Consider the following 12436-nt stretch of genomic DNA (forward strand, 5'->3'; position numbering starts at 1 on the left):
GTACGGACCCAACAATTTTAAGATTCCATCATGGAAAATTTTATTTTGTGTCTCATACAATTGACACTAGTTGTATGAGTCATCTTTTTTATCTCACGGTTTTTTCCATCATGGAAAATTTTATTTTGTGTCTCATACAACTGACACTAGTTGCATGAGACATCTTTTTTATCTCACAGTTTTGTGGACCCAGATTTTGTAGACCTAGAAGTATAAGATTTGGGATCCACAAATTTGTGAGAGAAAAAGGAGTCTCACACAACTAATGCAAGTTGTGTGAGGCACACAATAAAACTTCTCCCGTCCCATACCTTAGTTTAGGGTTCATTCTTCTCTTCCTCAACACTCCCTTACAATTATTTTTTTTCTTGTCTGTGTTTCTACTATCTTTTACACCATTCGTCTCCTTTGCCAACTGCTCTTCTACGAATTTTTGTGCCCCCGGCATTAATATATATATATATATATATATATATATATATATATTGTCTTGCTATTACTTTTCTATTGCTATCTTCAATTTAGTTTTCTAAATATATTGTCTTGATATTACTTGTATCAAAGGCTACTTTCATTTTCTTTAGCCGAGGTTCTATCGGAAACAGTTCTTCCAGGATAGGGGTAAGGTTGCGTACATCCTATCATCCCTAGACTCAATTTGTGGAATTACACTGGGCTGTTGTTTGTTGTTGTATAGTTACTTAGGCAGGTTATAGGGACTACAAACTTTTATTTGCTTCATTGATTTTCGAGTGCTTAGAATGGTTCTTATTGTATATTCTCGAGTGCTTAAGACATGAGACTTCAGTAATGATTTTTTGGCCAAGAGGGTCTTGATGTATACAAAGAGGCTGAGAGAAAATTTTATTACCAATTTTCCATGTATATGCGGTTGGTAAGATGTGACTAGTGGGGGAGGACAAGGCCAATTATTTTGTAGTCAATATTGGGTATAATGCCATATAAAATTGAAGGTTACACATACGTCTATTCATTCTTGGAAGATCCAATATATTTAAAAAATGAAAAGCATATGAAAGTGATTACTTTCGGCACATTCCTTCTGATGTAAGAATAGTATTTGATTAATATTCCGAACTATTAATCTAACCACTGATGTTATGTATCATCAACCAACGAACTCAACTATAAGCCTCCACCAACAGAGGGGTATAGGATGTTAGTTTAGTGCAGCTTATGGAACTACAAATTAATGCTGAAAAATGTTTAAACATATAAGCAGTTAATAATATAAATATACATGAAAAAGAAATGACAAACAGCTGTAAAGATGTACGGGTCTGTCTTTTCTTTTTTGCTTTTCAAATATTGACATCAAACTTGTTTATAAACTAATTCGTCGCGTGAAAAATATTGCATATATATTGTTGTGGAAGTCTACGATTATATGGTAGTTGGAGAAAAGGTGTGAATCATCTTTCTGATCAATAATTCACGTGTAGGTCGGCTAATACCTAAAAAATTGAAATATTATATCATATCATATAATAAGAGGAGACGACCAAAATGGGGAAAAGCCCAAAGATAAGCCACTTTCAGCATTTAAATAAATATATAAATCTCCAATAAGATAATCTTATGGTAGTACTCATTCCTTCAATCACTAGTGTTTTAGTGCGTCTATTCTAGTTGGAAGGATCATTATTCAGCCTTGTATTATTCTTACATTATTCACTGGCAGTGGCCTTATTCAACCAATTTTAAAATGACAATAGAACAACCCAAATTTACTGGCCCCTAATCCTCCTTTGTTTTCAAACCATTCACTTTAATTTCCACTGGTGAAACCAAAACAGAGAAAACGAAGAATTGACAAATTGATAAAGTCATAAATGGGATAATTCATTGCTTTGAATTTTTTGCACTTGGGAATCGTCGCAAAATCATAAATCCAAGATAAGCAATCCCAAGAAACTATATTTATTTTATCTACTTTGAAGTCCACCTAGCTACCGTTGCTTTCGTTACACATCACAGTCGGCTAAAAGGTACTTACTTCAATATATGAGTCAGATCTCTACATCTTTTGACTTCACCTGGAATATACTACTCCATATATTTAGGTTATTTTTTTCAAAAATGTTAATCAGTGTAAGTAGAGCCATTTCTTGAGTTCTAAGGAATTGTAATTACCAACTCCCTTATATATTCATCATATTTTATATTAAGGTAGCAAGATTTATCGATAGTTATGTTTAGTGAGACGGAGCTTCGCTTAACTTGCAAAAAAGAGAGATTGTCGCCCTATTAGTATCTTAATTAAACTATTACTATTAGTTTTTAGTTAGTAATCATTTTCCAATTGCAGAGAATATGGTAAATGAAAAGCCAATTGTTGACTTTCATCCGGTACGGCAGCCTTTTCAATTCACTTGAATTACATCTCTATTGGTTCTTGAAAATGTATAGTAAGAGTATATCTCAACCTTTCGTTTGCCTTCCCATTAATTTTCAAAATGGCATTATAGTTTCCCAAATTCAATTTTTTTCTTCTCAAAATGGCATTACATAACTAATGATAAATGAGTTCCATTAATCACAGGATATTAAATAGAAAAAATAATTCATATGTCAATATTTTTATTTTATGGATTTTACGAATAAACTAGGAAACTTAAATGAGTGAATATTACTACAGCAAGAGATGTAATCTCATAGAAGAGATGATGAAATTCAATGAATGAATACTACTTCTTGATGATCTTGAATTTGATCAATTCAATGTAGTGACTAACAATATCTGACACAGCACAAAAACATCTTTTCTATTACACTTCAAATTTGAAGAGAATTTCAACTTCAAGATGAAAAAACTTATTGCAGGTCTATTTCACCCATATTCACTATTTCAAGTAGTATTAAAAAAATTGTTTCTAAACATAATTCATTTCAAATCCTCTACTTCAATGAAGTAATAATTTAAATAATAGTTACAATATAACGTCCAGACTTCTACTACTGATCGTCGATAAAATGCAGCATGATGAATCTGTGGGGTGAAAAATGTAACTGATTTTCAGTCACCAACCATGTCAAAGTAGTGTCGCTGCTCTTTATATCTGAATAAAGTTATCAATCAGAAAAGCATGTCGAGTGCTTAGCAATCAAGTTTACTCTGGAAATAAGAGAAAATAGCAATGCTAAGCCATATTCCTTCTCAGGATACTCCAACGCTGTTCCCTCTACTGCAAATTAAACCCATATATGGGCCAAGAGCCACTATTTCCTTTTTCTTTTGGAAATTCATCATGTCTTTATATAAAAAATAGACTAGAACAATGTCCTTGAGCCATCCAATGAAAATGAATGGAAGCCTTAAACTTAAGACTGCTGCTTCTCATCATCAGCACGGAAAGCCTTAATAATGATACAATAGTTTACTATAAGTATAATAAATATCACACTCTAGTCAAGGAAATCTGTGCAGCCCAACAAATTCAATAGGGAAAATGAGGGGCAGAAAAATAGTACATTGCATATACAGTGGCTTGTGAAACTTTCATTTGGGAAATTTCTGTACCAGGTTTGGACGTCAATATTGCTCGAGAAGGGGAAGGAGTAGGGGAAGCGGAAGAGAAAAACAATTAAATTTAACCAATTGCACAAAAAAAAAAAAAAGAACACTAGTGTGTTAAATTAGCATTAACTAGTTTTCAGCCTTTTGAAGGCACGGTCAGACTCCTCCCTTGTGCTTGTACTTATGGATTTTGGAATTGGTTGATTGCTTGTGGAAACATCGTCACCCTGTTGGAATTTTTTGAAAGTTACTACTATTACTTAAGGCTTCAACCTCAGGTGTTAAGTATGAGAATAATAACATCTAGAACTGTATAAAGTATCTGGAATTAAAAAGGGCTCAGGTACCTTAACAGTGGAAGCTGAAGAATGTAGTCTACCATTTGCTCTCTTCCCAAGATCAATTTGCACAGAGATATTGGCTTGCGACAAATCTACTCCAGAATTCTGCAGCGCTAGTGTCAAGGTGTTCAACAACCTGGCAAGTACCAGTATACTTTAGTCGAGCATCCGGTATAGTCAGCAGAAAGCATATAGAATAGTCTACTTAGGAAGAGGGAGATTTCATCAGAGTGCAGAACCATGTATAACAAAGCAATGCAATAAACAACAGAACTTTCTACAGTGCACTGTCTCAACAGAAAACAACAAAAGATTGATGCAGAACTTGATTCAAACATATATAGTAATTAAATCCCAGCCTAAAGTGTAGTAAAATGACTTCTTCTCTGTCAAAGTATATTAACTGCCATGTTTTTGGATGCCTTTTTTGTTTCAACTGTCTAGTTTCAAATCTTTAGGACCCAGTTACTTGAGTTTATATGATGTTTATAGAAATGTTTGTGGAAGTAGAACATCAATGTTTCTTTCAAACAGATAAATTTACAGAATCTTTTGAACTAAAAGAATTCTTACCCTTGAGAATAGGCACTAGAAATGCTGATGATACCACTTTCTATAGACAGATATTGGCCTTTTGGACAAGTATTAGGTTAGTTGAGTTTATATGATGTTTTTAGATATGTATGTGGAAGTAGGACATCAATGTTTCTTTCAAAAAGATAAATTTCCAGAATCTTTTAAGCACTAAAAGAATTCTTACCCTTGAGAATAGGCACTAGAAATGCTGATGGTACCACTTTCTATAGACAGATCCTGGCCTTTAGAATTAGCATTTGGAATAGCATAGTCAGTCATATGTGATCTGCTAACCGAAAATTGAGGATGAGACTTTGACTCCAACTTAGCAGTATCAGCTGTCAGCTTAGATGAATATAGAGCTGCTGTGCTAGCCCCACAAAATGGAAATGTGTTTGGGCTCATAGAAGGTGTTGTCGCCTTATTTGTTAAACCAGGCCGCTGGCTGCTTTCTTTTAAGCTTGTGGTGCTTATGTTCGGTTCCACTTTTTGCGCATTAAAAGGATTAGTAGAAGAAATCCCCATTATGTTCTCATCGAACTTTACTGCATACGTCGGGGCAGCACCTGATGCATTGATAGTGCCTTGAGGATGATTGCTTGCACCTTGAGTCGTCCTATGGCACTTGCTCTGTTTCAGAATGAAGGTCTGTTAAAAATTTGTGCCAATGAATGTACTATGAGTATAGGTATCTAGCTTTGGGCTAATATACAGATTACATGGAAAAAAGCTGTCGTATTTTAAGATTGAATTTTATTGCACTATAAACTGCATCCAAATTGAGACTACCATTTCAATCCACTATATTTCAGAGCCGAATGTTATTGCACTATAAACTGCATCCAAAATCGAGACTACCATTTCAATCCACTATATTTCAGAGCCAAAAACCATTAGTATCTTGATATACTCGGAAAAGATAGTGATGGAAATATGCAAGCATGTCAAGACTTCAATTCATTTCACCATCTAGGCACCTTAATTACACGTGGTATTGGACCAACTCCTTCCCATATGATGCATCCTTAACATAAAATTCTTAGGCCTCAGTTCTTAATACCACACGATGAGCCAATTTTTGAAAATTTTTTAGCATGACATAGCTGTGACATAAGAAGGAGGTAAACATTGAGAGAGAGTGAAAGACCAAGAGGTGGATTTACCAATGGTAACTTCAAAGGTTCGTTCTCCCAGCCTTGGTATGATTCCTCATACTTGTGCACTTTCTCTTGTAGGAAATGAATATATTCAATAACCTGCAAACAATATTTGAATTTTTATTACATATATCTCTATTGATACAGAGAGACTAACAAAATATGCAATTCAAGTACCTCCAGCAAGAATGATGCTTTATCTCTTTTCTGATCACTGTTAGGGATGATCCCTCTCAACATCTGAAATCTGAAAAGAGAGTTAAAAAGAATATTTAAATGTTCAGCTAGATATCACTTTATTTCGCTTAAAATGCAATCAAAGTAGCAACAGATAAATAAAGTCTGAAGAGATGCAAACATAAAACCTATATAGGAATCTGTAACAGAATAGGACACTCGAGCAAACTTCTTTCTACACAGAGAAGGCTACTTGATATATATATTTCAAAGGAGAAATGCTATAATATAAGGATTCTATATCAAAAATATTTTGATGTTTAAGCTATCAACTGTGTCGTAGACATGCCTGTCATTGATCTTGCTTCTTCTCCGTTGCTCTGTTGCCGAATGCTTTGAACGTGGGGTGTTTGGCTTTTTATCATTGCCTTCTCCATCAACTTTTACAGACAAATTACCTGTAAAAGGTAGCTATCTGTATGTTATAAAAAGACAACTGCGTGTAGACAATGAGCGGGAATCATCAGACTTACACAAGACAAACCTCTGGGGTGCGACTGTGGTTCTTTCTTAATCACAAAATCTTCATCATCGTCGTCATCGTCATCTTGTGCATTCTTAGCTGATGTTATCATGTGTACAAAACTCTGGGTCTTAAGAGGCGATGATTGTCTGCAAGGTGATCATAGAGTGAGAAAGTGTAATTAAAAGTATTAGCATCAAGGGAAAATGGGCAATTCATATGGAGCAAAAGAGTCACTGACCGAGCGGATGAGAGCGAACTTATGGCCGTAGTGTTGTGTTTATGATTTGACGACGATTGTGATTGCCATTCTAATGATGTCGTAGGTTGACCACCTCCAGTGTTCAGACCTGCTTCTGCCAAGCAAATAGCAGGTTTTAATTGGAGCTGAATTTCAAGGTTAACCCTCCATTGATAACACCAGAGCAAAAACTAGAGAACCAATATCAGTGGTTGGCCAAATTCAATCTTGTTACGTGTAAGAAGTTAAATTAGTGTAAGAAGTTAAATTAGTGTAAGAAGTTAAATTAACTTAGGTTCTCTAATGCAATAAAGTGTTATTCACCATAACTAACAGCGCATGGAATGCACTGCTTCAGATAACAAACAGTTGTTGTATATATGCTCTCAACTTTTCAGTCTCTAACAAGTATGCTTTGCATAGAGATTGATTATGGATGCAGATTTCAGTTTTCAAGAAAGACGCAAAGCAAGTAGAAGAACAAAAAAAAGCTTTTACCTCTTAGGGCATGTCTATCACCCCCAGAATTCTCCTTCCCTGTCTTTCCCTTAACTGCAGATTCATCCCACAGTGTGAAACCACTCCCTCCTGTGTAAGAACTGCAGTTTGAGTTTTCATCATTTCTGTCGGTACTAGTTGCCTGTGCTACAGCAAACAAGCTTGCTTCTGGCTTTGGTATCCTTTGGTGCAAATAAGAAATGCTATAGGTGCCTATGCCACCAGGAAGAATATGCTCCACTGAAGGAGAAGCTACTGGTGCTGGAGGCTTCTCTACAGCCACAACCTCAACTTTGGCTTCTTCCTTCCTTAATGCCTTCTCTGCTTGCTCCAGTGGTTGCAAGAAGTCATGCGTTTTTAGGAATCCACCTGCTTTAGTATGCAGAATAACCATAGAAAAAGGAATGATTCAATGCAAGGCATGCTATAGAGGACATAATTATCAATATAGAATACAGTAAAGAAGTGTCAAGCACAATAATGCAAATGAATGATGGATGCACTGACTCATCATATTCAAGGGGAGGTGCCATGGTGCATGCTATTTGCTGATGACATTATTCTAATTGACGAGACACGAGGCGGCGTCAACGAGAGGCTAGAGATTTGGAGACATGCTCTTGAGTCTAAAGGTTTCAAGTTGAGCAGGACGAAGACGGAATACCTCGAGTGCAAATTTGGAGTTGAGCCGACGGAAGCGGGAGTTGAAGTGAGGCTTGACTCTCAAGTCATTCCCAAGAGGGGTAGTTTCAAGTACCTTGGATCGGTTATTCAGGGGATCGGGGAGATTGACGAGGATGTCACACACCGTATAGGGGTGGGGTGGATGAAGTGGAGGTTAGCGTCGGGAGTCTTGTGTGACAAGAAAGTGCCACCGTTACTAAAAGGTAAGTTTTATAGAGCAGTGGTTAGGCCTGCCATGTTATATGGAACTGAATGTTGGCCGGTAAAGAACTCACACATCCAGAAGATGAAAGTAGCAGAGATGAGGATGTTGAGGTGGATGTGCGGGCATACAAGGATGGATAAGATTAGGAATGAAGATATTCGAGAGAAGGTGGGCGTGGCCCCCATGGAGGACAAGATGCGGGAAGTAAGACTCAGATGGTTCGGACACATTCAGAGGAGGAGCACTGATGCACCGGTGAAGAGGTGAAAGCGACTGGCTGTAGTGGGCACGCGGAGAGGTAGAGGGCGACCTAAGAAGTATTGGGGAGAGGTGATTAGACAGGACATGCCGCGACTTAGGATTACTGAGGACATGGCCCTTGACCGGGAATTATGGAGGTCAAGCATTAAGGTTGTAGGTTAGGGGAAAATTGTGAATATTTCTACAGCGCAATAGAGTGAGACTAGCTAGTTAGGAGTTAGACGAAGAATGTCATTGGTCGTCTATTGATGCAGAGCTTTACCTGCTAGTTTTACTATACCAGCCATCTATTTCGTATTTCGTATTTTGTATTATGTATTTCATATCTCTTATATTGCTGTTATTTATTATGCATTTTTATGATACTAATATATCGGCTCTTGTTGCTTTTTTTGAGCCGAGGGTCTCCTGGAAACAGTCTCTCTACCCTTCGGGGTAGGGGTACGGTCTGCGTACATATTACCCTCCCCAGACCCCACTTGTGGTATTATACTGGGTCGTTGTTGTTGTACTTAGTAAGTTCCAGATTACAGTATTTTATACTCCTCTGTAGATTTAATTATTATTGTGTTAATTAAATCACTTCAACTTGAAAATCTCATGATAATTATTTCACAAGTTAAGAACAGATACGTGTTGAAGCAAGGATCAGATACCAATCTCTGGGTCCCTAACCGTACCACAAAGAATAATCAAGCCCAAAAATCGTACGGATCAAATTACTAGATGTGAGTGGGGAGGCATTTTGTCCAAGACCCAACCTTTTTCCGGATTCAGTAATATCAGCCCTATCCAAGTAGATGGCCCACCGGGAAGAAGATGACCCAGATCCACATACGCATTCAGATCAGCAATCACCTCTATGGGGTCACGGGCGCATTAATTGCGACACTCGGGGGTGACTGTTGTTTCCCCCTTCTATCCCAACCACATTTTACATCAGAACACATTTTTTCTACTGTTCCCAAATCCCCATTCATCTACAACTCACCCCCCATGATTTTTTTTAAAATTAAACCCAGATTCTTACTATTTTTTGGGGGGGACAAACCAGCCCAAATTTCTGCATCTTACATTGGAAATTGAAGATCAGAAAATTAAGAAAAGAAATGAAGTTTTTTAAATAAGTAACACAAAGCCGGGTTGAGTTCTTTGCTATGACACTGCAAAATGTATTCACATAATCAGATCATGTAAAATTCAGCTGAATTAAAATCTTTATAATGATCATGTATGCAACCGAACGAAATATAAAAGTTCTTTACACTAAAGTGTAAATAACTTAAACCAAATCTAATACTAACTCTCAATTTTAGTATAATTTTTATTTATTTAATTAAATAAAAAAATAAAGGCCTGCACCTTCCCCTAAACAATGATAACAGATTAACAGCACATGCACACCAAACACAAACCTACAAAACCCAATTTCCTCAAACTTATATTATTGGCAAAACTTTCTCATAAGTTAAACTGAAAGAGAATGGGAAAAAAACTATTTTATCTTCATTAAAAATGAAAATCGAAAAAAAAAAATTAAAAAAATCTGTTTGAAAAGACAATCCTGCATGCACGAAAATTTACCTTGCGGAGGTGTTGGATCTTGTTGAACAGGTGAATACAGTGAAAGAAAGTCATGTGTCGTCTTCCTCCCTACAGCAATCACGTAATTAGACAGAATTCTACTCATATTCTAAGATTATTCCATTAAAAAAGGTGAACCTAAAGTAGTTTTACCTTCTGTTCCAAACGGTCTGGGCTGAGGCAGCTCCATCCACAGTATTTGAATTGTGCGTTCGCCAGATCAAAGTAATTACACACAATACAACTGAATTTCGCTAAGTCGCTCCGTAACTCGAAAATTCTATTTACTCAACACTCTTTTAAATTCAGATCCGCCTCCAACGAAAATTGGAGGCGCATTAAGAGCAATCTTCTGTAGAACTAACTTCAATACGTGCCCGAGAGAATTCACTTCACTTCACTTCACTTCTTAGAAAATTCAGTTTGCTGGAAATTCAGCTCCAAAAAGAAGTTCCGGTGAGAAACAGGTAGCTAGTCGACCAAACCTGCAAATAAATCATAATTCAACTGAATTACGCAGAATTCAACTGAAAACACACGTAAGAAAGTGAAGAATTGCAGAATATGAGAGATCCAGAAGGAAAGGTAAAGGAAAGAAACGTACTTTAGATGAGAATTGACAATGAATAATGCATAATTCAGATGGGATTCCTTTGATAGAAATGAACACAATTACTTCCCAGTTCCCCAAGCGTAATAAGGAAGTGATCCAAACAGTGACTTTTGAGAGATTATTGGTAGGCCCTCGTCGTCTTGTCTAACGAAAACTCAATTGCCTAACACCCCCCATGAAAATATATATATTGCTTTCTTAATACATCAATACCCAAAACAAGAAAATAAAAATAAAAAAATTAAATTGGTCTCATAGATCAGAGAAGTCTCTCTCTTTCTCTCTCTACTTTTCTCTCTTAAGGGGCTTTAGTGAGAGGTTGTTTTAAAAGCAGCGTACTTCATTTTCGTTTTCATTTGTCCAAGCGCTTTGCTCTTACGTCCTTACTCCGTTTAAGTTAAAACGCCGTTTATGTAACGTCGTTGCGGCGGATTAACGGCGTTTGGCTCATTGGTTAACGGTTTTTTCAGGAAAAGGTTCAAGTGACCGTTTACTAGACTGTGTATGTCGGATCGGATCACCGTGTTATGGAATTTAGTTCACTGCTAGTAGTATAAAAATATGATAATCTAGTTGATCGAATTTTTTATATTTTTGGCGATCCCGAGTAATAATATTAATCTATTTAGCGTCTAAATTTTTTAGTATAGATAAAAATTACTACTCCATGTTTCTAGGTAAACAAATAGTGATGCATTAATCTGTCCCATTTTTCGAAAATAAACGGCTCCTACGCATGATCTTAAAGATAATTTATTGAATGACTTCCAATGTGAGGCATAGTGAGTATCAAATTCCATCATTCTTCTTAACCAATTTAAAAATCATATACTATAATTGTTTTAAATTTATTGTAACAGTCGCGTAAAACTCTGACAGTTTAATTTACAATGAGATTATTTTGCTTATTTGGCCACTAATAGTGGTTTAATTTTATGAAAAGGCATGAAAGTTAGACAAAGGCAATTATCTTATAAAGGTGATGTACTAATCGAATACATGTACCGATTTATCTTAAATCAAAAAACTCTAATAAGTTCAACTCCTGTTTATTTCATGTAAGAAACACATACTTATCTTGTAAGGGGTATACGATCAGAATCAGGCTAGTCTATTACATGACATATCGGGCTCGAAATCTGAGGGATTGGAGATCAACCCCGAGATCTATCGAACCAGAACACTAGGTCAGAATGTCCATCCTCGAGAACATTGAGTTCATGATCCCGGAATCGATGTTGACCACGAACGAGCTTGAGGAAACATTATCGGTATGACCTACAGAAGACCGAAATATCCGTGATCGGTAGGGTATTACGGCGGGAATCTCGGCACGTAATAATAAGGAACCGGCAAATCAACGAATCAGGAGATTTTTACCTTTTATAGAATTGTACCTAAAAGAGGACTCCCCTACTATATAAAGGGGGTTTGATTACTTGTAAAGGCATTTAACTATCATTCAGAAGCAATATACTGTTACTTTCTCTTCAAAGTTCTTATTCAACTGTGTCTTGATATTGATCGAAGTGCATTCTGTTCAAGGGTGGCTCACCTCCCAAGGTTGTAGCTGCTCAATTCGTGTGGTTTGAATTTACTTTATCATATTTTATTTCAATCGCAATTTAATTTATCGTTTTGTATCAATTTAACCCACTTATCCTTAGATTCACTTATAAATTCAACTGTTATCCGATTTTGAAGGTAAACAAGGGGTAGCTATTTTGACTGCTTCCTCCGGTCCACAATAAGTGACCAAATTGCTTTTGGCACGCCCATTAAGAAAATACTAAATTCTATACAAAAATACTTAGTATGACTAAACTACCCTTAATTAAATATTTAATGTGTGGAGTAAGAAAACTTTTTAGGGATATGTACATAAGGATAATTTTGTAAAAACAAATTGAATTTTTTCTTGATTATATAAATGGACACTTATTTTGGACAAAATAAAAAAGTAAATTGGTCACTTATTGTGGACCGGAGGAAGTATTTGTTTAGCCGTAAAACGGTACAATATTTATAACGTGATTTA

At 36.2% G+C, this 12436-nt stretch overlaps 1 protein-coding gene across 3 annotated transcripts; it reads right to left on the minus strand.

Annotated features, from left to right (window-relative positions):
• Nucleotides 1-3379: 3379 nt before the first annotated feature.
• On the minus strand, nt 3380-10722 carry LOC104210386 (transcription factor BIM1). Of its 3 annotated transcripts, none has more exons than XM_009759283.2 (12): nt 10390-10722; nt 9939-10270; nt 9786-9854; nt 7052-7420; nt 6554-6668; nt 6334-6461; nt 6139-6247; nt 5790-5859; nt 5619-5711; nt 4640-5085; nt 3886-4015; nt 3380-3765 (listed from the first exon to the last, which is right to left on the minus strand). In XM_009759283.2, exons 2-12 carry the CDS (start codon nt 9973-9975, stop codon nt 3664-3666), a joined length of 1668 nt encoding a protein of 555 aa, XP_009757585.1. In that variant the 5' UTR covers nt 9976-10270; nt 10390-10722; the 3' UTR covers nt 3380-3663. The 3 variants fall into 3 exon arrangements, with proteins under 3 accessions (XP_009757585.1, XP_009757586.1, XP_009757584.1); XM_009759284.2 differs by having other exon boundaries at nt 6554-6662; nt 7052-7423; nt 10390-10685; XM_009759282.2 differs by having other exon boundaries at nt 7052-7423; nt 10390-10685.
• Nucleotides 10723-12436: the final 1714 nt, after the last annotated feature.

Source organism: Nicotiana sylvestris, chromosome 3, assembly GCF_000393655.2.
Source record: "Nicotiana sylvestris chromosome 3, ASM39365v2, whole genome shotgun sequence".
Taxonomy (NCBI): Eukaryota; Viridiplantae; Streptophyta; class Magnoliopsida; order Solanales; family Solanaceae; genus Nicotiana; species Nicotiana sylvestris.

Coding starts and splice junctions, on each gene's coding strand:
- LOC104210386 (XM_009759282.2), bottom strand. CDS start 9,975: ATGGAGCTGCCTCAGCCCAGACCGTTTGGAACAGAAG. Junction 6,462..6,553: donor AGTTCGCTCTCATCCGCTCG/GTCAGTGACTCT, acceptor ATCACCTTGCAG/ACAATCATCGCCTCTTAAGA. Junction 5,712..5,789: donor AAGCATCATTCTTGCTGGAG/GTACTTGAATTG, acceptor TATTGTTTGCAG/GTTATTGAATATATTCATTT.